Source organism: Staurois parvus, unplaced genomic scaffold, assembly GCF_062004578.1.
Source record: "Staurois parvus isolate SC_StPar_1 unplaced genomic scaffold, SC_StPar_1.0 ptg000018l, whole genome shotgun sequence".
Classification (NCBI taxonomy): Eukaryota; Metazoa; Chordata; class Amphibia; order Anura; family Ranidae; genus Staurois; species Staurois parvus.
Window position 1 is genome coordinate 13,731,531 of NW_028317814.1, and position 27,791 is coordinate 13,759,321.

Genomic DNA, 27,791 nt, shown 5'->3' on the forward strand with positions numbered 1-27,791 from the left:
CAAACTGCATTGTGCCAAGTGTAAAGTTTGGTGGAGGGGGGATTATGGTGTGAGGTTGTTTTTCACGGGTTTGGCTTGGCCCCTTAATTCCAGTGAAGGGAACTCTTAAGGCGTCAGCATACCAAGACATTTTGGACAATTTCCTGCTCCCAACTTTGTGGGAACAGTTTGTGGATGACCCCTTCCTGTTCCAACATGACTGCGCACCAGTGCACAAAGCAAGGTCCATAAAGACAAGGATGAGTGAGTTTGGGGTGGAAGGTATTGACTGGCCTGCACAGAGTCCTGACCTTAACCCGGTAGAACACCTTTGGGATAAATTAGAGCGGAGACTGTGAGCCAGGCCTTCTCGTTCGACATCAGTGCCTGATCTCACAAATGTGCTTCTGGAAGAATGGTCAAACATTCCCATAGACACCCTCCTAAATCTCGTGGACAGCAGAAGAGTTGAAGCTGTAAAGGTCGGGGCCAACTAAATATTGAACCCTATGGACCAAGACTGGGATGCCATTAAAGTTCATGTGCGTGTAAAGGCAGGCCGAACAATACTTTTGACAATATAGTGTATATGGGAATGGCCTCATAATTATTTTGAGGGGTATTTTATGTGGTGGAGGGGAGGGAGGAGAGTGGACACACGTCCACTTTCCTCCCCTTCTTGCTGTGACCCAGAAAACTATGTGTATGACATCTTTTCCAGGTCACTTGTCACTTTCGTTGGCTAGCAGAGTCGGGAAGGAATGTATTGCAGTGCGATTTGCATTGCAGTACACTCAGCGAAGTACAGAGGAGACATCTTTTAGACTGAGAACCTGTCACCTAAAAATCATCAGCAGGTAAGTAACTTCAGTGCAGAAGAGACAAAGCATGTCTTTTCTGCATTAAACTTCCTGCCTGTTTGCCCATTTTTATTATTTTAGCTAAAGTACCACTTTATTGACTGTAGGCATGTGGCCCTTTCATATATGATGTGTGGCCCTCAGACCTTAGTGGTCTATAGTGGAAACATCGATTGGGGCAATAGAATTGATGTTTACTAGTTTCATGTAACGTGTTCCCTGTTTTCTATTGTCTTCAAAAGCACACCCCCAGCCCAAAATGTGGCACGTCTACACTCTCTAGCCCTCATTTTCATCTATTAAAGTCTGAAGTCTCCGACAGTCCACTCAAGCATTATATATATTGAACAGTATGTGCGGTCCTTTGGTGATGTCAGGGGCCACATTTGATGCCCCCTTTATCTCATACGTTGACAACCACTGATCTAAAGTGACTATAGATCTTTCCATAGGGTGCGAATGAGCCAGTCATTAAAACACACAGGCACATTTTCCTTACTGCAATGATTGGAAACATATTTTTATTATAAATACTTTACTGCCAAATAACAGTACAAAAGCACCAGTGATTATGTACTAGGAATTTAAGTCCAATACCAGTTCTGGATTGGTTGAGGTCATGAACAGCCAGATGCGTCGTGACAAATCAGGACCAATGCGCCTCTCTCTTGTCTGGTCTTGGTCATTAGACTGTGTGACATCTTCATCTGGATACTCCATATCATCTGTGGCACCTCCAGTACGTGGTACCCTCAGGTTACTGAGGAGAGATAGTCTCTCTTTATCAGTATTACATGCCACATATGCCTGGATAGAGAGAAAAGATACAGAATTTACTTTCTTTGAATAACATCAGCTTTATACACCGACTACTAGAATTAATACGGAACAGATGAAATGCGTACATGTGAGCTTATTTACCTGCTAAAGGATTTGTGTTTCTGTCCATCCGGTCTTACCATTTACACAGCTCTGCCTCACAGCACATCCCTGCCTGGAAGGGGAGGGGACTTGATTTGTCTCTGCTGTGGATTCATTTTTACTTACAGATCTATTTTCCACCCCACCCTGTGTCAGGGCAATGAAAGGAGAAGCAGCACACTGCGCTCATCCCTTCATCACTGCTCTTTTATCAGCATGCTCCTTTTGCACTGCAGCAACACCTGGCTGATTGTGCTTCCTCCTTTCTGAGCTCTGCTGTACAGGGGAATGCAGGCTGATACCAAGCCAAACATGGTGCTTACACTGCTGACACTGAAAAAAATACATTAATATGATGTAATAATGATTACAGAACAGCATCAATGTATGTTTCTATTAAACTAGTAAGGTAAAGTCTAAGAAATACTTGAAGCACTTACCTTTTAATACCTTCCAGACTAATATGGTAAAGTCTAAGAAATACTTGAAGCACTTACCTTTTAATACCTTCCAGACTAGTATGGTAAAGTCTAAGAAATACTTGAAGCACTTACCTTTTAATACCTTCCAGACTAGTATGGTAAAGTCTAAGAAATACTTGAAGCACTTACCTTTTAATACCTTCCAGACTAGTATGGTAAAGTCTAAGAAATACTTGAAGCACTTACCTTTTAATACCTTCCAGACTAGTATGGTAAAGTCTAAGAAATACTTGAAGCACTTTCCTTTTAATATTTTCCAGATCCACCAGAGATCCCCATATTCTGGGGTGCTCGAATATGCAAATATTGCCTTAAAAGAGTAATGGTGAGGGTTGACACCCCCTCCCCCTCTCCTGGCTCCTGTGCCTCCCTATTGGCCACTGAGCTTACCTGTCAGTGGGGAATAGTAGATGAGAGGGGCTTTGGGAAAGATTGTAAAATTTCAAAACCATCTTATACAAGCAATTAAAAAACAAGGTCTATTTTTATATATACTGTACATCAGCTTGATGTAACTAAGTAAATGTCTTACTTCCAGTCAATTTCAGATATGTGCTTTTCTACGGCATGCCTTAGAACAGTGGTCTCCAAACTGTGGCCCGGGGACCAGATGCGGCCCTTTACTTGCTTTTATCTGGCCCTTGGGGAACTATTTCATCCAATGATACCAACAATGGGGCATAATTACCCTCACTGACACCAATGATGGGGCACTATTCCTGCCAATGACACCAAGGATGGGACACAATTTCTCCCAATGACACTAACAATAGGGCCATATGACATTAATGATGGGGTACAATTCATCTCAATGACACCAACGATGAGGCACAATTCCTCCCAATGACACCAAAGATGGGACAGAATTTATCTCACTGATACCAATGATGAGGCAAATTTCCTCCCAATGACACCAAAGATGGCGTCAATGACTTTTCCCCACTAACATCAGGGACTTTTTTTACTCCTAATCCAGCCCCCAGAAAGTCTAAAGGACATTACCCCTTGGCACCGGCGCCTCCTGGCCCTTTAAGGGTTTCAGAAGTCGGGAGGCGGGGCAGGGTTTAGCGTCATGTGACCGCCGTGACACACTGTCACATGATCGGGAAAGGTCGCGATCGAAAGAGGAGATTGGGACCTTTCCATGAGTACTGGACATGTGTGCTGGGAGTGCGCAGGCGTGTGCTCTCAGCACATATGTTTTTTTAATAGAACGCAAATGTGCGGCCGCTCAGCGTCTAGGCCCAGACACCGGGAGGCCGCACATTTGCATGTGTCAAGAGGTTAAACTGGCCCTTTGTTTGGAAAGTTTGGAGACCCTGCCTTAGAAGATGGTCCATTGTTTTGATAGGAGTGACCAATGATCCCTATGGCTATACACTCCTCTGTCTAATATCTGCAGATGCTCAAGCTTTCCCTTTAGTGTGAAAAATAGTGGGGGAGATTTGCTAAAACTGGTGCACACAGAATCTGGTGCAGTTGTGCATGGTAGCCAATCAGCTTCTAGGTTTTATTGTCAAAGGATAACTGAACAAGCTGAAGATTGAAGCTGATTGGTTACTATGCACAGCTGCACCAGCTTTAGTAAATCTCCCCCATTGCATGTGGATCCTGGGCAGAAAACACATTACACAAAGACACTGACCTGCATAAGGAGTTGTGGAGAAGGATAGGCCTCTGTTATAGTTGCAGCCATTGCTGGACTGACTCTATTAAACTGCTGAATCTGTCTCTTCCAGGCCAATGGTAAGCCAGTGAGCGATCCTTTGGGTCCCCACCCTCGCCAGGTGCCTGCTGAGGTGCAGAAGGAGTAGCTCTGAGCCTCCCAGTGCAACCTGCAGACAGAGAGAGAACGTTGTTTACCACGGTCCACCTTGCTGCACCATCACTTATAGGTCATCTGACCTCAATGTTTGCTGCAAAGAAAAGAAAAATTGGGGGCATGCATGCGTGTGCCCACTGCTGACCCCCACTGAGACTGGACACTGTGCAATTTTGTCAGCAGGTTTCATCCAATGATTTATGGCTGACACCTGCTGATTGGCTGTATCCATTCACAGCACACAGCCCTGTGTTTACAAACACACAGGACTCTGTACACAGAACAGCGATCTGTCTGTTTCTTCTCCCTGAAAAGCAGGGAAAAAAAACAGCCAGATCTCTTGGGCCCCTTTCACATAGACGTTCTGATCGGGTCCATCTGCCCGTTTTTCAGGTGGACCCATTGAAACCTCTATTCTCCTCTATGGAGCGGCGGGTGTAAATGGACATGTGTCTGTTTACACCCAACGACATCCAATCCGATTTGATCCGTCGAAAAGAGATGGATGGGGATCCATTCCCCTTCTGTCCACCGGATCGGATGGGATGGCAGTTGGATGGAAACACACAGGCGGTTGTTTTCCATTCGACCGCTCATAGAAGACAGTTGATCCGCTGACTGGTCCACCCCGTCTGAAAGGGGCCTTAGTAAAAGCAGCACATATTACACATACAACACTTGTTAGGCACACAGTTAACCCCTTGACTGCCCCTTGATGTGAACCCTTTCCAAGCCAGTGTAATTAGTACAGGGACAGTGTAAAGTATTATATCTGATCACTGTATTAGTGATGTCAGTGTCATTTAATTTACCTCCCAGTGACGGTCTGTTAGCACTAGATTGCCCACCACACTATCACAGTCCAACTGTAAGTCACTGATCACCAGCACAGCGTTAAAGCTGCGTAAATTCCAGTATATATACACCATAGTTTTTAGATGCTATAACTTTCAAACAAACCAATTATTATACACTTAGTGGGATTTTTCCTTTACCAAAGACATGTAGCAGCATTTTGGCCTAAATTTATGAAGAAATTAGATTTTTTACATTTCTTTATTTTTTATAACAGAAAGTAGAAAATATTGTGTTTTATTTCCCCAAACTTTTTTGGGTTTTTTTTTTGTTTATATAATAAAAAATAACACCAAAAGAAGACTCAAATTTCACTTGGGTACAGTGTTGTATGACTGAGCAATTGCCAGTTAAAGTAGCACAGTGGTGAATATAAAAAAAATTCCCTGGTCATGAAGGGGGTAAAACCTTCGAGAGGTCAAATGATTAAACAGAGGCTAAGAAAATAGCTTCCTTGGCTGTAAAGGGCAAGAGGGTTTAGCTCTGCTCTAAGTGTATGTTATTTCAAGATGTTGCAGTTTGGTTATTGGCGTACACCTAAAACGGAAATAATTTAGTAGGCATTCAGTGGATTCAAAATAGACAATTCATTTTAAATGTAAATTCTTTTTCCTTTATACCACCTGAAAATGCTGATTTGCTGAAAAACAGAAATCTAAATAATCCATTAAAGCAGGGCAATGATTATAAGGCTGCTCATGTCACTTGTATAACCTTTCACTCACAAGGAATTTACATTGTCCAGTCACTTTTTTGTGAACTCACCGGAACGGGCGCTGAGCTATACTCTTGGTCACAGCACACACATGTTGCCCCAGTTCTCTCCATGTATCCAAGAATAAGACTTCGGTCTCATGGTACAGCTGTAGAAAGATAAGTGCCTACCTCCACAGAGGAGGATAACAGTTATCAAAGAAGGTGACATCACAGAGAAAACTTTATTAGAATATACATAATGCTTTCACATTAAAATTTAGATTTGACAGCATGCCTAACAGTGATAATAAACTAGAGAAAAATCAGAGTTAAAGGGCAACTCCATCTTTTTGCACCATGTTACGCCCATATTTAGGTGCTGCCCCAATCTAAAAGGATCTTGTAAAGAGATGCAAAGGTCGCTCCTTTTCTTACAAAATAATTTTACATTCATGACTACAAAAAGTAAAAAAAAAAACAAAAGAAAAAAAAACACCTAAGCCGGGGCCACTGATGCAGAGAAGGTCTGAGATTCTTATTACAGCTCTGAAACTGATCAGAAAGAGGGCTGATCTTGCCACTTGGCAGTAAGTTTGCAAAAAGTTTTGACAATAACTCAGTTTCTACTGTAAATTACACAGGAAGGTTAAATAAAGTGACAAATCTTTAGTAAATTCTCCCCAGAAGCTAGTTTGAAAAATATATTATGGCTTCAACATAAAAGCCTCATTGCTCACTGGGTGTTTAGCCCCCCGTGCCTGAAATTCTGGCATTTTGGTGCAAATGAAAAGTTCACCATCCAGCCCCACTGCTGACAGTCTGAAAAAATCTATGAGAGGCTGAAAGCTGCTGCGGATGGATGGGACTGGATGGTGCGCAGAGTGGTACTAACATTTAGGGCAGTATGTTCCCAGGAACGAATACCCAGAATACATGCAGTGTGCACTCCCAGCATTCATCCTTGGCCACATACTGCCCAGGGGCGGACTGACCATTTGGAAACTCGGGCACTGCCCGAGGGCCCGGGGTCAGTAGGGGGCCCCATGAGATGCCCCTGGTACCTTTTTCATAGGCTTTTTTGAGTTTGGACAAGGACACAGGGGCCCCATAATCCCCTATTGCCCGGGGGCCCCATGAGTTGTCAGTCCACCCCTGATACTGCCACAAACATTAGGAACACTCAGTGCAACATCCAGGCCTGTCCAGCCGCAGCAGCTTTCAGCCTCTCATAGAGTTTTACAAGTTGCCGACAGTGAGGCTGGATGGTGCAACCTTTGCCTTCCGCCCGCATCAAGATGCTGGGATCTCATGCTTCGTTGCTAAATGTCTAGTGTGCATGGGACCTGAGGTGTCTGGAACATGTAAACTTAAAGTGGAACTAAATGTAAAATAGAAACATTTGTGAACAGGCAGTCTTTTTATTGCAGAAAAAAAATGCAATGTTACACTTTCCTGCCTATTTGCAGTCCTCTGTAGAATGTACACTGAACTGCACAAACTGGCAAACTCCCAGCGTGCCCGGATGACTGCACTCCTGCACATGTATGGGAGTGATGTCATCCCACATCAGCCAATCAAAACAAACAAAAACCAGGGTCCAAAAGAACCCAGGGAGAAGAGAACAGCGCCGAGCAGGGACTTTATGGGTGTCAGATTGTTGGAACTAGAACTAAGGTAAGTACGTGTGCCTTTAGCTCCACTTTAAGACAAAAATGTATTGCATAAGCTCACTGGGTCACATAGTCCCCCCCCCCCCTTTAGGACACAATGCAGCAAAGTAAAAGAACTATGTAGCAAAACAAAATTCATTTTAGGCTCTTGCTTAAAACAAAAAATTGTATTCAAAATTTAGTTTCCAAAACTAATCCTAGAAGATGATACTAAAGAAGATGATGTATGGAGAAGTCTTTAACCGAGGACTGGTATTTAAATGTAGATTAGCTACCAACCTCATCTATATGTCGCCTGGTCACTTGGCTTTCTGGCTGTTCATCATAGCAAAGGCTTGGCTCTAGAGAGTGTCTCTCCATCTTACGCGACAGTCTTTGACATCTGGTGGTCAAAAAAACATTTACTATTAAAGCTCAGTCAGTTCACTTATACCATCTCAGTGTTTTCCGTCTTCAAGCATAAAAAGAGAACCCCAAATAAATAAATAAAAAAGTGAGTGCTTTCAACGTCAGCAGCTATGCACTAAAGGTAACCAAATAAAACTTCAGTCAAAACAGTAAGTAAAGTGCAGCGCTATAAATAATTAAATAAATGATAATAATGTCCGTATAAAATGAATATTCTTATGGTGACAATCCGTGTGTAGAGTGCCCACTATGGCGGTACTTCAGTGCTTGTGTTTTTAAAAGTGGGGTAAGAATACGCACTCACCAGATGTGTAAAGAAATTACGCATTTAAATCAATCATCAGAGGTCCCCTTTAAGGAAGCGGATTAAGCCATGTATAGAGATATCCTCCCTCTGTATGGGTGGTATGTCAGGCACTTCTGGGTGGTATATGGATCCAGTAAACCAGAGGTCCCCTTTAAGGGATGAGTGGGTGTAGCAACCTGTGTAGCAGGAACTCCCTCCTCTGTGTAATAAGGTAGATCTTGATTCAGGGGTGAGCTCTAGGAAATCAATGACTCCACTTCATTAAAGGGGACCTCCGATCATTGATCTATATGCGTAATTTATTTACGCATCTGGTGAGTGCGTATTCTTACCCCACTTTTAAAAGCACAAGCACTGAAGTACCGCCATAGTGGGTACTCTACACACAGATTGTCACCATAAGAATATTCATTTATACGGACATTATTATAATTTATTTACTTATTTATAGTGCTGCACTTTACTTACTATAAAAAGAGAACCCACCTCTTTGTTACGTTAGCTTTTGGAACCAGAAGTCTGGTGTTGTTAGTGCACGGTTTTTAGCAAAAAACTGAGGACTTGGGGTAAATAATGCAGGTGCCTGTGAACTACACCCACTATGCACTGATTACACTTGCAATGCTCTGCAGGACTGAATGCATATATTTAAAAGAGAAGCATTGCCAATCGTCTCCTATGGATCATAGGTGTGCAGCTTGGTCTGCACTCCTGTGATCCATTTTCTGACCTCACAGAGCCAGTCCAGGCTCCGAAAGATCCTAACCACATGGTTGGAATCCACCCAGAATCCTGGACCGGCAACTGACTCAGCTTCTCAGCAATCCACTGATATCCTGAGCCAGCCACTCCCACCCCCGCCTATCACTCCAGTGAGTGCTGGAGGGGCAGAGCAGAGAGCCAGTCACTGACAATCACTGCTCCCTTCTCAGAGTGGAGGGGAGAACTGAGCGATCAGCAGTGTCTGATCACTTAATTCTCAGTGGATAGCCGGTGGGGGACAGATGCAGCATCAGATTGATGCTGCATCAACCTAGGTGAGTAGAAGATTTTCTCTTTGTATAGCCCATACTTCTCTTTTAATAAATGCACATTTTTGATTTTATTAATGTGTGTGCAACCTCACCTTCAACACTTAACCTTTAAGCAGAAATCGGGGCAAAATGTTTTTTGAACCATTCAGTGGTGCTGTGCCCATACTGCACGGGCCATCTGCTCGTTTTTGTCTAGGGGTCATAAGAGTGAAAATATACTTACCGAATCAGATGATCCTCAGAGCGCAACACTGGTCCTTGCCGCTTCCCCCCCCCCGCATACTAGCGGTCTTGTCAATGGACTGTTCCTGACGTCATCATGCCAACAGACCGTCTCAGAGCCTGAGGATGGCAGGAACAGTCCACCGCTGGACTTGGGGGAGCGTGGTTTTCCGGAGGATCGGAGGACGGGATATATATAGCTTTTCCACTAAACCCCTGGACAAAACGAGCAGTTTTCCCATGCAGCGCACAGCCCCACTGCATGGGAAAGTAAAATTTTACATGGAGTTCTGCTTTAAATTTCAATCTGTAAACCAGACTTGCATCTTAAAATCAGACTGACTATTGAACACTGTAGCTTTGAACAGAAAGTTTTTTGGACAAAAAAATGTAAATAAAAATGTTTAACTTGAATCAGACTAATGGTATTATTTCAAAAGTGAAAGGTCCTCTTTAATGAAAGTTGCAGTCTGTAATCCAACTTACCTTCTATAATCATGTAGCCCCAAAACAGCCAAGGTCATCTTCTTTCCAGAACACTTCCTATCTATTCCAAACACAGAGGTCGGAGTCATGGCGTTTTCAGGAGCCAGGAATGGAGAGGGATCAGCTACTTTAGATCTTACAAGGCTGTTATTAACTTTTTCACTGCTGGGCCCGATGTCCATTTTTTCACCTCACATACCCAGACCACTTTGGCAATGTTTTCACTGGTTATGATCGGCAGCTGCTGATTGTGGCCCTTCATGAATTAGGAGAGTCTCAGGTACCACTCTGCCATAAGTTCATGATCAGCGTAGTGGCTATTAGCTTATAGACTAAGGCAGTGGTCTCCAAACTGTGTCCCGGGGGCCAGATGCAGGCCTTTGCTTGTTTTTTCCAGTGAAAGGATTAAACACAACCTCCACCCCGATCATGCCATGCTTTTAATACCAATGAAAGCGGATCTATCATTACAAATTAGAAAGCACATGAATCAATATGGGAACATTTTACCATGACATTCTTTTGAGTAAAAAAAGTACCTTTTTGTTGTTATTAAAAAAAATGGCTGCTCAGGTGATCTAAAGCCTGAGTGGAAGAAAATGTGGGTTCAGTTCGCATCACTCCCTTGTTTTCCCCTTTGTTCTATCTGTATACTTCATATCTTTTCTATATCCATCTACAGTACATGCCTTTTCTTACATATTCCTTTGTAATTAAACTACTTCCACGTATAATCTCCCAAAATGAAAACAACTGAAATATACATAGACATTTAGCAACATTTTACTACTTCAAGTCTCTCTAAGGTAAGATTCACACTACTGTTGGTTGTGAACAAAATTGTGCGCTTTCCTGACGCAAAACATCCTGTACAACAAACACTTTACTCCTGCGCTAGGAAAGGACTCAGTAGACCTAATAAGAATGTTCTGGAATTTTCTGGAATATGCACTGCTTGCTGCCCTCAACAGACCGGGGTGGTCCGAATACACTGGATACAAATGGAGAAACAGAAAAAGGGCGCACCGACCTAGTGCATTATCGTTTAAAATAATGTATTAAAGAAACAAAAATAGGTATCATACTCACAATGGACATAATAACACAGGTATGTCAAACTGAACAAGGTGTATGATCCAAACAACATCTGAGTCCATACGATGGAACCCTGGATGACCAACTGGCTAACGCGTTTCGAGGACACAACCTCTTCTTCAGAGCCAACACTACAGGAGTCTGTACTTCTCTTTATATAAGTTACTAAATGGTAACAAAAGGGCTGTCCTTTGGCAGACACGTGGCAGTGCCAATATTTCTGAATTAATTAATTATTATTATTAGTAGTAGTAGTATTTATCAACTCCTAATGGCACTCCCATGCGTCTGTTTTCACACATACTGAAATGCAGGGTACGTTTTGATGCGGCATAATTTTTAACAGGGGTCAGGGGCTTCTTTACCATGATTCCTACATGTAGGGAAGCCCACTGAAATTAATAAACTGATCCACACATAACTCACAGGAACTTGATAAAAACGCAGTTAAACGCACAGATGTAAACTGAGCCTTAAGGCGGAGCTCCTCCCAAAAGGTGAAGTTCCGCTTTAAGGACTGCTCCCCCGCTCCCCATTAAGGACTGGCACCTTTGGGTGCCCAAATTTGACAGGTACCTGCTCCCATTTCCGGTCTGATTGCCTAGGCGATTGGAAACAGAAGTTGTCCTCCCGCCCTCTCTGTAGTCTTTTGGGACACGTGACAGGTCCCAGAAGACTACAGGACCATTCAGGAAGTGCAGCACTACTCGCGCATGTGCAGTGGGTACCCGGCTGTGAAGCCGCAAGCTATCACAGCTGGGTGCCCACACTGAAGATGCCGGCCTCCTGGAATACATGACCGCCTGCTGGCCTCCTGGAATCCAGGACGGCCGGTGAAACGGGCTGCGGGAGACACACCACAGGACCGAGGGACAGGTAAATGGCTGTTTTTTAAAAGTCAGCAGTTTTTGTAGCTAATGAGTTATTTTTTGACAAGTGAGTAGAACTCCACTTTAAAGTGTTACTAAACCCTGGACCCTGCATTAACTATATCTGGCCTCCCACAGTACATAGAACATGGAAATATAATTATTTTAGTAAATATAAACTGCTAAGTACCTTTTATTTTATCAGCGGGTAGAGCAGTCCTGAGACTTCTATCAATGTCCAGCAGAGTACTGGATAAAGATGGTAGGAGGAGTTTTCATTCTCCCGACTGACTTATGAGGCTGCATGACCCCTAAACCTCTGTCTGGACAGTGCTTATTGACCCTGTGCTGGATATATGCACTCTCCCAAGAAAATAAAAAAAGGTCTCTAGCAATACACACCAAACTGTGCATGTGCAGCTTGTCTCCAAGGCTCTGTTCTATCAGCAGATGGATTGGGGACAGCAGTAGAAGGGGAGGATCAGAGAAGTCTGGATCAAACATAATTTTTACACAGTGCAGAGGATTAACCCCTTAGGTTCCACAGTGAGTATAACAAGCATGATTTACTGCATATACAGACTGATTTTACTGTTGTGGGTTTAGTAACACTTTAAGCACAAAAAAATAAAAAATCTAGGACACATACTGTAAACCTTTTTTTACATCTATTATAATTGACCTCAGCAAATGCAATTATTGTACATATGGCACATGGATATTGAGCTATATGCCCCATGGGTCCCTATATTATTATTAGTATATTATTATACAGGATTTATATAGCGCCAACAGTTTGCTCAGCGTTTTACAATATAACGGGAGACAATACAGCAACAATACAAGAGGGATAGGAGGGCCTTGCTCCTTGGAGCTTACAATCTAAGAGGGAGGGGCTAGTGGTTCAAAAGTTAGTAACTGTGGGGGATGGACTGGTAGGAGGAGTAGAAGATTCCATTATTAGCTGAGGGCAGGATAGGCTTTCCTGAAGAGATAGGTTTTCAGAGATCACCTAAAAGTGAGCAGAGTAGGCGATATTCTGATAAATTGGGGTAGAGAGTTCCAGAGCATGGGGGAAGCTCTGGAGAAGTCCTGGAGATGAGCATGGGAGGAGGAGACAAGGGAGCTAGAGAGTAGAAGGTCGTGCAAGGAGCGGAGAGTACGGTTTGGATGATATTTGGAGACAAGATTGGTGATGTAATTTGGGGCAGAGTTATAAATGGCTTTATATGTTATTGTTAATGTTTTGAATTTTATCCGTTGGGCAATGGGAAGCCAGTGGAGGGATTGGCAGAGAGGGGTGGCAGATACAGAATATATATAAATCTGCATGTTCTTCACCTTTCCAAATTTTACCTGAATGTAATAGAAGACACTCTTGAGAAATTCTCTAGGCTCCACCAGAATCAGCATTTGCTCTTCTTTCCCTTTACATAGATCCAGACCATCCTGGAATATAAAAACAGCGATTGGAAAATCCATAAATATTTTTGTGTTAGCTGAATGAAAAGAGTTCGGAACTTAATTTCTGTGTTTCTCGTGTGTAGAGCAGTCCATGGAAATGAACAGGCTGCCATTCATGCCACACATGGAAATGCACCTGCATTTGGTTGCATCTGCAGGTGTGAACCAAATCTAAGAGGAAGAGAGGACACCCCAAGATAGCAGCTCTCAATAGCTGGCATTATATCACCATTCTGAGTAAATATTTGTAGTAGGTCTTATGTGCACTCCTTATCCCCCCCCCCCCCCCCCCCACACACACACACACATACTTCTTTTTGCCTCATAACATATTATTATTACAGTGCTAGTGTTACTGTTTGTGTTCTTGTTGTATAATTTTGCTGTTGTTTTGGTAAAAATTCTCTTCTTTGGTCCCGGTAGAGTAACAATTTTCTTACTTAATCCCCCAATACCAGGGTGGATTTGATTTAAATCAAACTGATTTAAATTACGATTTAAATCACTAGTCAGTAAGGCTTGATTTAAATCAGAGTTTTCTACATAAAGACTAATTCTTGCTGGTATATCTTTAATATGCAAGTAGATGAAGATTTTTAGAATAACAACTTTTCATATTAGTTTTTTTATCCCCAGTTTAATAGGTTAATCATTCATATTTGGACAACTTTTCTGTTGTACTTAGGAAGGAGAAAAATAATCATTACCTTAATAATAACAATTTAAATAGATTTATTCAACTGAAACAATAACATTCCAGCATATGTTATTTGCTTAAACAAACATCCATGTTTATTTACTAATTTGGCTAAACAAAATATATATATTTTAAGAAACTTAGACTGTCAGCCCCTTCCTCCTCACACTTAGTTTCACTTTTTTCTTGTGCAGATCTATTCCACTCCAAACAATCAGAAAAATATTGTTTCTATTCTATTCACTGAACTTCTTGAAACTTAGCAGTGAAGGGGTTGATTCTGTATTCATAGGTTTGTAGAAGTTAGGATGAAGGTCTTTTTCTTAACTCTGTTCATGTTAAAACATTTTTGCTGTGAAGAAGAGGCATGTGATCTCCGCTGAGTCAAATTCAGTTTTGAGAACTGCAAAAGTAAACCAAGCATCTGTGATAATATCTTGTAGGCAGAGAAACTGCCCAATAATCTTACAAAAACCTCTGGAAGAGCAAGACATTGTGAATGGATTCATGGAATTTATTTACCCAAAAAATTAAACATATACAGCCTTATTCTACATAATTAAAAAACTAATCTTTATTTCATGATGGAATAACCTTTGGATGGTAATATATTTTCCTCAAAAAAAATTTTATTAAAAAAAAATCCGATTTAAATAAAAAAATCAGATTTTTTAAAAAAAGCATTGATTTTTATCCACCCTGCCCAATACTGATGATCTCATCCCTCTGATTCCCACCCTTGGAGGCTGCTCCCAGTGTTAGCCATGATAAGCTCAGAATACCTCTCTCAGTCTTAGTGCCCCCTGTGCAGGCTGATATCAAGTCAGAGGATTTTCAAAGTCCCCCCAAAAAATTAAAAGTCAGCAGCTACAAATACTGTAGCTACTGACTTTCATTATAAGGATATTTAGATATCCATGGATCAAGTGCCGCCCTCACCTGGGCTGGTTACTCACTGGTCTTTGGCAGCCCGGTGCAAGCATGTTTATTAATTGAAGTGCGCAGTGAGCCCTAACAGCTTCACAGCCAGCTACCTACTGCGCATGCACAAGTTGAGCTGCACTTTGTGAATGGTCTTGCAGCTTTCTGGGACTTGTGATGTGTCCCAAAATGTTGCGGGTTAAGAGGGGGGTGGGGGTGAAGTTTCTCTTGGATCGCCTGGGCGAAGTTTCACTCGGATTGCCTAAGCGATCCAAGAGGAAGTGGGAGCAGATACCTGTCAAAACTAGATACCCGCTCGACCCCCCCCCCCCCCAGTATGACCGTAACGTAACAACGTATGACCAAACATGTTGGGGGGTGAGTTGGCGGCAAAAAAGAAGAACTCCCTCTTTTGTGTGAAATTCCACTTTAACACTGTATGCTAGTTTTATGATACATTGATTATAGTTTACTGAATACTTACCAGATTACATGATGACATTATATACATGCTTAGCATTTGGCATTCAGGTTTAAAAAATGTATTCTGCATATAGGTAAAAGGAATTACAGAAAACAGTGTGTGAGAATTACATTGTGTGCAGTGGCTTGCTGTTTGTGCACAAAGGTGGTGCCATAAAAAGAATACAATGGAAACCTTTTCTCATAAAATATGAATTATTAGAATGTATTATTCTCTTTTTAACATAATAACATAAAGGAAACCAGTACTGACACAGCCTGGATGCCTTCATTACTGACCTTCCCCTGAAAATGTTTGTTGTTTGGCTATTTTTGGCATCAATAAATTCAGAGCTTCCAACTAGAGATGAGCGAATTATTCAAAAATTCAATTCGGCTGATTCGCCGAATTTGCGGGAGAAATTTGATTCAATGCGAATTTATTCGCTGCGAATTTAACTTATTAAAAGGGTTTCTAGGCTTCAGAGAGCCTTTATATTAGTGCAGAACACTGTACCTTTAATTTAAATGCCCTTGGAGTCTGCTGGGGAAGAGAAATAATACTGTCAGTCAGTATGACATGCAGATGAGTGCCGTCGATCTTAGAATCACCGCACACTTCACTCATTTGGGCAGTCACGGGGCACAACGAAGAAGAAGAAGAAGAAGAATGAAAAGAAGAAGAATGAAAAGAAGAAGAAGAAGAATGAAAAGAAGAATGAAAAGAAGAATGAGAAGAATGAAAAGAAGAAGAAGAAGAATGAAAAGAAGAATGAAAAGAAGAAGAAGAAGAATGAAAAGAAGAAGAAGAAGAATGAAAAGAAGAATGAAAAGAAGAAGAAGAAGAATGAAAAGAAGAAGAATGAAAAGAAGAATGAAAAGAAGAAGAAGAAGAATGAAAAGAAGAAGAAGAAGAAGAATGAAAAGAAGAAGAAGAAGAATGAAAAGAAGAAGAAGAAGAATGAAAAGAAGAATGAAAAGAAGAATGAGAAGAATGAAAAGAAGAAGAAGAAGAATGAAAAGAAGAAGAAGAAGAAGAAGAATGAAAAGAAGAATGAAAAGAAGAATGAGAAGAATGAAAAGAAGAATGAAAAGAAGAAGAATGAAAAGAAGAATGAGAAGAAGAATGAAAAGAAGAATGAAAAGAAGAATGAGAAGAATGAAAAGAAGAATGAAAAGAAGAAGTATTCCAGTACAGCAAAAAGTGTATCTGCAGAGAGCTCCGCTATTTCTGACAGTTCTCTGACAGTTCCTTCACATTTACAGCGGTTGAAACATTGTATCTGTTTCCGAATAAAAACATCTGTATCCTAAATGGAAACAAATAGATACAATGTTTCAACCGCTGTAAATGTGAAGGAACTGTCAGAGAACTGTCAGAAATAGTGGAGCTCTCTGCAGGGACACTTTTTGCCGGCTGATCGGGAAAAATTCGATTCGTGCATCCGAAGTTGGCTAATATTCGGATTCGGCACGAATCGAATTTTTCCTGAAATTCGAAACGAATTCCACTTCGCCTGGTTCGATTCGCTCATCTCTACTTCCAACCTAGGGCAAGAATTTAGCTAATGAACCCAGAGAAAAATCAGAACGGCTCATCTAATCTGAGTTATTGACTCAAAGTACTGAAAGCCTTTGGGTTAGCATAATAGTCCAGCAACTAGAATTTCCAAAAGAGACTTTAGTACTGACAGCTCCTATTTGCTCTTACCAATTGTTCAGTGTCTGCCACCCCTCTCTGCCAATCCCTCCACTGGCCTCCATTCAGTGTCCTCCACCCCTCTCTGCCAATCCCTCTACTGGCCTCCATTCAGTGTCCTCCACCCCTCTCTGCCAATCCCTCCACTGGCTTCCATTCAGTGTCCTCCACCCCTCTCTGCCAATCCCTCCACTGGCTTCCATTCAGTGTCCTCCACCCCTCTCTGCCAATCCCTCCACTGGCATCCATTCAGTGTTCTCCATCCCTCTCTGCCAATCCCTCCACTGGCTTCCATTCAGTGTTCTCCACCCCTCTCTGCCAATCCCTCCACTGGCTTCCATTCAGTGTCCTCCACCCCTCTCTGCCAATCCCTCCACTGACTTCCATTCAGTGTCCTCCACCGCTCTCTGCCAATCCCTCCACTGGCCCCCATTCAGTGTCCTCCACCCCTCTCTGCCAATCCCTCCACTGGCTTCCATTCAGTGTCCTCCACCCCTCTCTGCCAATCCCTCCACTGGCTTCCATTCAGTGTCCTCCACCCCTCTCTGACAATCCCTCTACTGGCTTCCATTCAGTGTCCTCCACCCCTCTCTGACAATACCTCCACTGGCTTCCGCTTACTCAACTAATTAAATTCAAGGTACTTACAACAACTTCTAAAGCCATCCACAACTCAGCCCCCAGCTACATCACTAACCTAGTCTCAAAATTCCAGTCTTCCAGTTCTTTTCCTTCCTCCCAAGACCTCCTGCTCTCCAGCTCCTTTGTTACCTCCTCTTATTCTTGCCTTCAGTACTTTTCCAAAGGTACTCCCATCCTCTGAAACTCCCTTCCCCAATGTGTCCGACTATCTCCTACCCTGTCCACTTTTAGACAATCCCTAAAAACCTCATCTCTTAAGAGAGGCTTATCCTGCCCCCTCCTAGCAACGGTACATGTATTTTTCTCTATCAGCCCATCCCCCGCAGTTATTACTTTTTGTATCAATTGACCCTCCCTCTTAGATTGTAAGCTCTACTGAGCAGGGCCCTCTGATCCCTCCTGTATTAATTTGTATTGTAACTGTACTGTCATCCTTTGTGCAAACTGCTGGCGCTATATAAATCCTGCATAATAATAATAGTACAGATTTCCTCAAATAGGACTAACCCTCTCAGATGGATATTTTATTGCAGGTGACGTCTTGCAGACTGAGACTGCCCCAGGTTTCTTTCTTAGATCTTGATTGCTCTTACAGGGAGATCTTCCTGCTATAATCCATGACTGTTCCTGGCCACCTTTGCTCTGGCTATGTTTTCCGCAGTCTAGAATAAATATGAAAACCCAATAGAGAGAATGGGACATCTCATAATGGCCACATCAGTTGTGAAAACCTGTGATGCTCAACAAAGATCTCAATAAGAGAATCCCCAGGAGATATAAAGAACTAACAGGCATTTTATCTCAGCAGCACCTACAAAGAACTAAAATATCAGTTTGGAGTTGACTGATCCTTCCACTTTAAATATAAGCGGCTCTAATACAAAAACGTGTTGTCTGTTCCAATCACAACTTACTACACATGTCCAGTCAGCAGGCATCTCTCTTCTCCAGGTAATGCTCCATGGCACAGAGTGTGGCTCTAAGGAGTAAGTATACCCAGCTGAACTCAGAGCTTCCAGCATACCTTCTGACCCTGCATCTTGGAGAAGACCTGCGCAATAAGAGATCAATCAACAACGCAATGTAGACATATATGTGTGATTTGCAATGATGCAAAAAGTTGATCTGTAATGTTAGCAAGCACCAAAAGACAATTTATATAGTGCCAACTCTCAATGAGTCAAATTTGCTTGTAAACTCTACATGTAAGAACACAAGGCCTAACCTTGCAGATACCCTCTTCTGGTCCTCCAAAAAAGCTGCCAAACACTAATCTGAAATGGTAGCTTGTGCCAAAAGACTATATATATATATATATATATATATATATATAGCCAGTTCTCAATGTGCCCCATTTGTTTGTAAACCCTGCATGTAAGAACATAGAGGTGACCAAGAAGTCCTGGCTGGAGCAATTCGATGAGCCTTGCTACTGGAATATTACTAAGGTCAAAGTGGATTACAGAGCTGAGGTGAGGGAGAGTTCAGAAGATCATGACCGCCGTCCTGCAAAATTGAGAGGGTAGAAAGTGGCGCTGACAATCTTAGCCAGAATACACACCATGGTATTTAAGCTCATCAGACTCTAAGGACTGATTCACACTAGGAATCGCACCGGTATGCGCTGCACGTTCCTGTACGATTCATATGCAGTTATGTGCAGTACGATTTCAGCCTATTCATTTTAAATGGGCTGAAATTGTACTGCACTGCACCTAAATTAGTGCATGCACTACTTTTGTAAACGCACTACAACTGGATTGCATGGTACTTTTGTACCATGCAATGTGGTGTGGGCCAATGCACTGTGTTTACTGTGTCAGTAATATTGCACTGACACCCACTGCAGGTCGCAAGGGCAGCGCATTCAGAATGCGGTGCACGAAACCCGCGCAGCATTCTAGTGTGAATCAGCCCTTAAGGATACTGCACACATGGACATGGTAGACAAGACAGCACACTTGCTTGCCTGCCTCTTACGTCTTCTGCATGTTGTGTTCATTTTTGTGGGCTAGAAGCCAAGGTGGGGTCATGTGTAATATGGGGCTGTGGTGATGCCATGGGAACCTCATTTCATTTTTTTTTTCCCTCCTGGTGCATCAAGGGAGGGAGGCCTTGGGGTACTTTACAATGCCACGTCATCAGGGGGCTTGCTGAGGCTCTGGTTCTTGCAGCCAGCCCCCTGATGAAGTGAAACATGCATGCCATCATGAGGCCAGCTACAAGAACCCAAAATAGATAGTTCCCCCCTGATGTTGTAAGTAAATGAGATGGTGGAGCAAGACCTGGAATGCTGCAGTGGATCGGTGGTTTGACCCAGGACAACACTATATCAGCTGGATGTGTAAGTATGTATTTTGAAGGTAACCCTGCTAACAAGATAGGAGGGGAACAAAAATAGAACACAGGGATGGTAAAGGGTCATTGAGGTTGCTCTTTTAATAATACATAGAACCTTCCTAGATCTATTGCCATAATTTTCCCTACAGTTCTACATATCACTATTCTTATAGTAAATTATTTATTGTATGGTGACATAGGTTCAGATGTAACAAATACTCCAGTACAGGGTGGATTTGATTTAAATCAAACTGAGTTAAATCACAATTTAAATCACTAGTCAGTAAGGCTTGATTTAAATCCTAGTTTTCTACATAAAGACTGATTCTTGCTGGTATATCTTTAATATGCAAGTAGATGAAGATTTTTAGAATAACAACTTTTCATATTAGTTTTTTTATCCCCAGTTTAATAGGTTAATCATTCATATTTGGACAACTTTTCTGTTGTACTTAGGAAGGAGAAAAATAATCATTACCTTAATAATAACAATTTAAATAGATTTATTCAACTGAAACAATAACATTCCAGCATATGTGATTTCCTTAAACAAACATCCATGTTTGGTAACTAATTTGGCTAAACAAAATATATATATTTTAAGAAACTTAGACTGTCAGCCCCTTCCTCCTCACACTTAGTTTCACTTTCTTCTTGTGCAGATCTATTCCACTCCAAACAATCAGAAAAATATTGTTTCTATTCTATTCACTGAACTTCTTGAAACTTAGCAGTGAAGGGGTTGATTCTGTATTCATAGGTTTGTAGAAGTTAGGATTAAGGTCTTTTTCTTAACTCTGTTCATGTTATAACATTTTTGCTGTGAAGAAGAGGCATGTGATCTCCGCTGAGTAAAATTCAGTTTTGAGAACTGCAAAAGTAAACCAAGCATCTGTGATAATATCTTGTAGGCAGAGAAACTGCCCAATAATCTTACAAAAACCTCTGGAAGAGCATGACATTGTGAATGTAGTAATGGAATTTATTTACCAAAAAAAATTAAACATATACAGCCTTATTCTACATAATTAAAAAACTAATCTTTATTTCATGATGGAATAACCTTTGGATGGTAATATATTTTTCTCAAAAAGCATTTTATTCAAAAAAATCCGATTTTAAATAAAAAAAATCAGATTTAAATAAAAACAAATCAGATTTTTTTTAAAAAAATCATTGATTTTTATCCACCCTGCTCCAGTATATACACTATATTGCCAAAAGTATTGGGACACCCCTCTAAATCATTGGATTCAGGGGTTCCAATCATTTTCATGGCCACAGGTGTATAAAATCATCACCTAGGCATGCAGACTCCTTCTACAAACATTTGTGAAAGAATGGGTCACTCTCAGGAGCTCAGTGTATTGAAGTGTGGTCCTGTGATAGGTTGCCACCTGTGCAGTAAGTCCATCCGTGACATTTCCTTACTACTAAATATTCCATGGTCAACTGTTAGTGGTATTATAACAAACTGGGAAGAACAGCAACTCAGCCACAAAGTGGTAGGCCACGTAAAATGACAGAGTGGGGTCAGCGAATGCTGAATCGCACAGTGTACAGATGTCGCCAACTGTCTGCAGAGTAAGTAGCTAAAGGCCTCCATACTTTGTGTGGCCTTTAGATTAGCACAACAACAGTGTGTAGAGAGCTTCATGGAATGGGTTTCCATGGCCAAGCAGCTGCATCCGGGCATTACATCACCAAGTACAATCCAAAGCATTGAATGCAGTAGTGTAAAGCATGCCACCACTGGACTCTAGAGCAGTGGAGATGTTTCTCTGTCTGGTAATCCAGTGGACGTGTCTGGGTTTGGCGGTTGCCAGTAAAACGGTACTTGCCTGACTGCATTGTGCCAAGTGTAAAGTTTGGTGGAGGGGGGATTACGGTGTGGGGTTGTTTTTCAGGGGTTGGGCTTGGCTCCTTAGTTCCAGTGAAGGGAACTCTTAAGGCATCAGCATACCAAGATATTTTGGACAATTTCATGCTCCCAACTTTGTGGGAACAGTTTGGGTATGTTCCCTTCTTGTTCCAACGTGATTGTGCACCAGTGCACAAAAGAAGGTCCATAAAGACATGGATGATTGAGTTTGGGGTGGAGGAACTTGACTGGCCTGCACAGAGTCCTGACCTCAACCCCATAGAACACCTTTGGGATGAACTAGAGCGGAGACTGTGAGCCAGGCCTTCTCATCCAACATTCGTGCCTGACCTGACAAATGTGCTTCTGGAAGAATGATCAAACCTTCCCATAGACACCCTCCTAAACCTTGTGGACGGCCTTCCCAGAAGAGTTGAAGCTGTTATAGCTGCAAAGGGCGGGGCCAACTCAATATTGAACCCTACGGACTAAGACTGAGATGCTATTAAAGTTCATGTGTGTGTAAAGGCAGGTGTCCCAATACTTTTGGCAATATAGTGTATGTTTAGATAGCACAAACTGAGAGCTGTTGATTTCATGATAGATGTACCAGCTACATCTTGCAGAACTTTAGTTAAACCTCCAGTGTATACTTATGATAGGGACAGATTATAATTTAGAGTTGTTATTGAAAGACTGTCAGCTAAGAGCACGCACACATAAAGAGGTTTAAGGGGTGTTTTCTTTGATGTACTCCAGTGAAGATAGCTGCAGGATTCTAGAATACCACTGAAGAACTCTGAAGACCTAAGGTGACCGAAGGAGGATGGATAAATTTGAAAGGTTATGTTTGCCAACTTGCTTGATTTTCCTAAATAATATATGAAACTAGCTAGGTTTTGTTAACAGTGTGCTCATTCTTTAATCTTAATTTACATATTTTAACTTGTGTTTGTGTCTTCCAGAACATGGACCATGGGCAAGCCTGGGGTTATTTAACATATCGCGGTAGGTCCTGGTACATTAAATGTCATTACAAATTTAAAAAAAAAGCAACAGACCAAAAACATACTGTAAAAAGTTTAATAGAAATCCATGTTAATATTTTAGTTCAACGAAATTATTAAGGGAAAGTTAATGTGTATTAAGGTAAAAAAAACCTTCTGCATGTAGCTTCCCCTTGTACTCACCTGAGCCCAATCTCAATCCAGCAGTGTGCACAGGAGCAGCCGTTCTCTTGGCTCTCTCCCTCCTCATTGGTTCCCACTGCTGTCAATCAGAGCCAGGGAGGAGCCGCGCTCTGTGCGTCTATGGACACACAGAGCCAGCTCGGAAGCAAGCATGCTTGCTATGAGGGCACTCGGTGGGGGCAAAGAGCCAGGAGTGCCAGCAGGGGAACTCACGGAGAGGAGAATTGGGGCTGCTCTGTGCAAAACCATTGCACACAGCAGTTAAGTATAACATGTTTGTTATTTAACCACTTCAAGTCCGGACACTTTTACCCCCTTCCTGTCCAGGCCAATTTTCAGCTTTCAGTGCTATCACACTTTGAATGACAATTGCGCGGTCATGCATCACTGTACCCATATGAATTTTTTAGCATTTTTTTTAAACAGATAAAGCTTTATTTTGGTGGTATTTATTCACCACTCAGATTTTTTTTTGCTATGTAAATGAAAAAGTCCCAAAATTTTGAAAAAAAGTGTTTTTCTTACAAAAGTTTGCAAATAATATTTCATCGTAAATCTTGGCCAAAATTTATTCCGTTTATCTTTTTAGTAAAAAAAATAAATAAATAACCCAAATTAGTTTATAACCAAAATTATAATTTTTAAACATTTGTTTGTACATTTTTATTTTATTTTTTTATTATTATTATTATTATTTTAACATACTGTCGCCCTAGCAGTACAGTGTCACCATGGTGACACTACTACTTGTGGGGGGTGATGAAGATTTTTTTTTTTTTTTTTTTTTTTACACTGATTGCTTTTACACCCATAAAGGCTATAAAAGCAATCATTGCTCCTTCTCTCTGGCTGCATTCTTGTAGCCATTGAGAACTACTGTGTGAGCTGTGATTGGTCACAGCTTGTCACATGGTACAAGGCTGTTGTGAATAGCTTTGTACCATGTGACCTCTGTGATCATTCACAGATTTCACACGTAGTAAGCAATGATGTCAGAAGTAACATCTTGCTTAATACTCTGCATGTGATCACTGATTGGCCAATCAGTGATTACATGATCGGTACCTTGCACAGAGGTCCCATACGACGATCGGTGTTCCACTGTGTCCGGAGGACACAGCGGGCACTAGATCACAGTGCTCCCAGGGAGTGCGCACAAGCAGGGGGCGGGGAGGCTGTTTATAAATGTTTACCCGACCCTGTACTGCCACCGTCTGGCCGTTTATATACAACATCTGGACAGGAAGTGGTTAAAAAAAAATAAAAAGCAATCCTTTACAATTAGTTTAATAATTAAGGTTGGTGGTAAAAATGTCTGGATGACATCTAAAATACTGTTTTCTATAAAGGAAGGGGTGTGGGAGTTTGCTTAAAACCGTGCGTACATGCTCTCTGATGATCCCGTCCAGCTAGTCTTGAGGGAACATATCAACGTAGAGGAATCTTGTGGATGCATTTTGTTATATAATTCTGTTTTCATAGATCCTGTTGTCTGCAGATGACTTTATTGAAGAAAAAAAAAAAAAGCAAGTCTTTCTGGCAGGACTGCTTAGAACCCAGTGCAGCCTTCAAATGATAGCATCTGAAAGGGAGTATGCCATAAAATTTGATTGCAACATCCGACCTTTTACTCATAGGCAAGCAACACAAACTGAAGCCACAGCAAATGAGGGGTTATGAAATGTGAAAAAAAAAAATAATTGGCCAAACTAACTCATTATATTAATTTTCCAAATTCTAGTATAAATTCTTACACATATACATAGGAATAGATTTACTAAAACTGGAGCATTCAGGATCTGGTGCAGCTGTGCATGGTAGCCAATCAGCTTCTAACTTCAGCTTGTTCAATTAAGCTTTGACAAAACCTGGAAGCTGATTGGTTTCTATGCAGAGCTGCACCAGCTTTTGCACCCTCCAGTTTAAGTAGATAACCCCTATTGTTTCCTTTTAATTCTTTGTAGAGTTTGCAGTGAATAGTTTGGTAAACAGTGTAGAAAAGTAATTGATGAACTAAGCTGTTTAACCACTTGCCTACCAGGCACTTATACCCCCTTATTTACCAGGCCAATTTTCAGCTTTCAGCGCTGCCGCACTTTGATTGACAATTGCACGGTCATGCAACATTGTACCCATATGAAATTTTGATAATTTTTTTCTCACAAATAGAGCTTTCTTTTGGTGGTATTTAATCGCCACTGGGCGCTTTACTTTTTGTGCTATAAATAAAAAAGTGCAAAAAATTTGAAAAAAAAAAAAGTTTCTTTGTTTCTATTATAACATTTTTCAAACAGGCATTTTTTTCTCCTTCACTGATGTGCGTTAATGAGGCAGCACTGATGGGCACTGATAGGCGGCCCTGATGGGCACTGATAGGCAGCACTAAAGGGCACTGATAGGCAGTACTAATGAGGTGGCACGGATAGGCGGCACTGATAGACAGCACTAATGAGGTGTCACGGATAGGCGGCACTAATATGCAGCACTGATAGGTGGCACTGATAGGTGACACTGATGATGGGTACTGATAGACGGCACTGACTGGCATCACTGCTGGGCACTGACTGGCAGCACTGACTGGCACAACCCCTGGGCACTGACTGGTGGCACTGACTGGCAGCACTGCTGGGCTGCACTGGTGGGTGGCACTGGTGGGCAGCACTGGTGGGTGGGCACAGGTGGGTGGCACTGGTGGGCACAGGTGGGTGGGCACAGGTGGGTGGCACTGTTGGGCACATGTAGGTGGCACTTCTGGGCACAGGTAGGTGGCACTGCAGAGTGGCACAGGTGGATGCACTGCTGGGCACAGGTGGGTGATCTGCTGGGCACAGGTGGGCGGAGCTAGTGGGCGCACTGCTGGGCACAGGTGGGCGGAACTTGCGGGTGGCACTGCTGGGCACCGATCATCAGGGCACTGATCATCAGTGCCCTGATGATCGGTGCCGATCCCCGCTCTGACAACTGCAGGTTCTCGGCAGTACTTTCCTCACGATCTGACAGCGTGAGGAAAGTGCAGCCGAGAACCGGCACTTGCATTTCCCTCTGATCAGCGTGTCATTGGACACCGCTGATCAGGTGGTAAAAGGCGCTGTGATTGGCCTTTTACCACATCACGTGATCAGCTGTGTCTGTAGGACACAGCGATCACGGAGATCGCCGGGTGCGCGCCCCCTGGGGCGCGCAGGAGAGCGCGTTCTGGGGGGACGTCATATGACGTCCACTCAGAACTGGCCGGCCGCAGTGAAGCCGTCATTCGGCTATCTGCGGTCGGCAGGTAGTTAAGAAAGAGAGTGAAGTACACTATATGGTTAACGATTTGCGGACATTTATTGACCATCAAACCCATATGAGTTTGTTGGACATCTCAGGTTAATTAAGGGTATTCGTATTGAACAATTGCCACCAGATTGTAATTGTCTGAATGTCTTTAGGAACAATCGAGTATTGTCCATGATACTTTTTTTATTTGCACTAAAGCCTGGTACACACTGAATGAGAAAAAAAACGGACAGCTCAGGAGGAGCCACTGTACTAATTATTATTGTTATATAGGATTTTTATAGCGCCAATGGTTTGCTCAGCGCTTTACATTATAGTGGGAGACAATACAGTAACAATACAGTTCAATACAAGAGGGAATTGAGGGCCCTGATCCTTGGAGCTTACAATCTAGGAGGGAGGGGTGAGTGGTACAATAGGTAAAACTGTGGGGGATGGAGTGGTTGGAAGCATAGAGGATTCCAGTATTAGCAGAGGGCGGGATAGGCTTCCCTGAAGAGAGAGATTTTAATGATCGCCTAAAGGTAAGTAGAGTAGGTGATAGTCTGATAGATTTGGGTAGGCAGTTGCAGAGAATGGGTGATGCCTTGGAGAAGTCTTGGAGATGAGCATGGGAGGAGGAGATAAGGGAGCTAGAGAGTAGGAGGTCTTGCGAGGAGCAAAGAGTACGGTTTGGGTGATAGAGATAAGATCAGATATGTAAATTGGGGCAGTGTTGTGGATGGCTTTGTATGTCATAGTATACTAATGATCCGATATTGGTACAGCGAGCTCCCCTGCTGTGCTATTGGGTTCTGACAGGGATGCCCCCCATCCCGGACAGAACACTTCGGTCAACACTGTCAGCCATTGGCTGAGAGCACTGATCAGGAGCTGATCAGCAGACCTTCTTCAATCATGCCTCTTTGACAGAAGCCGACCGAACGTCTGGCTTCTGACAGACCGGCTACCACATCGGGCCAAATATCCAATAAAAATTGGAAGATGCCAAAATACCGCTCGACATTTGGCCCGTGTGTAGTAGGCTTGACATCCAAATCTAAATGTCTTTGTATGCTAGAGAATTGTAGAATGAACAGTACCCTTCACTAAAACACATTCACTCAATTATTTGGAGTGGGGTCCTTGTAGCTTTGGCCATATAGCGTATTTCTCATCCAGGATCATAAGCAGAGCCTATCTTAGGTAGAGTGACTTGATGATCTTATATTGATGGTCATCTTCTTCATTCACCCAGGTAAAACCGTGCCTGAAGAGCAGGAGATCAGCAAAGTCATGTACCATGACTGGCGTCTTATACCACGGCATGAAGAAGAGAACTTCAAGCAATTTATCCCTCTGCCGGAGCCAGAACCTGTCCGCTATGTGCCATACCCACCACTACTGAGGGCTATTGCTCTGGCTCAGTTGCAGAAAGAAGGAAAGCCTTTAACAGAGCCCATGCTGGACATTGGGAGATTACGGGAATCTGATCATGAGCTCCAAAAGGAGCTTAAAGTGAGGAGAGCCAAAACAGGGACACCAGTGTGA

The 27,791-nt window shown here is 42.3% G+C and overlaps 2 protein-coding genes across 2 annotated transcripts; one reads left to right on the plus strand and one right to left on the minus strand.

Moving 5' to 3' along the window:
- Positions 1 to 1,415: 1,415 nt before the first annotated feature.
- LOC149473101 (structure-specific endonuclease subunit EME2-like) lies at positions 1,416 to 18,965 on the minus strand. Its single transcript, XM_089683905.1, has 8 exons — positions 18,959 to 18,965; positions 18,506 to 18,642; positions 13,064 to 13,155; positions 9,743 to 9,847; positions 7,565 to 7,667; positions 5,685 to 5,800; positions 3,888 to 4,077; positions 1,416 to 1,646 (listed from the first exon to the last, which is right to left on the minus strand). The coding sequence occupies exons 1-8, from the start codon at positions 18,963 to 18,965 to the stop codon at positions 1,416 to 1,418; spliced, it is 981 nt and encodes a 326-aa protein (XP_089540031.1).
- On the plus strand, positions 18,965 to 27,791 carry LOC149473102 (small ribosomal subunit protein mS34-like; the record flags this gene model as incomplete). Its single annotated transcript, XM_089683919.1, has 3 exons — positions 18,965 to 19,063; positions 22,758 to 22,800; positions 27,499 to 27,791. Coding segments are annotated over 3 exons (435 nt in total), but the record flags the coding sequence as incomplete, so codon positions are not given.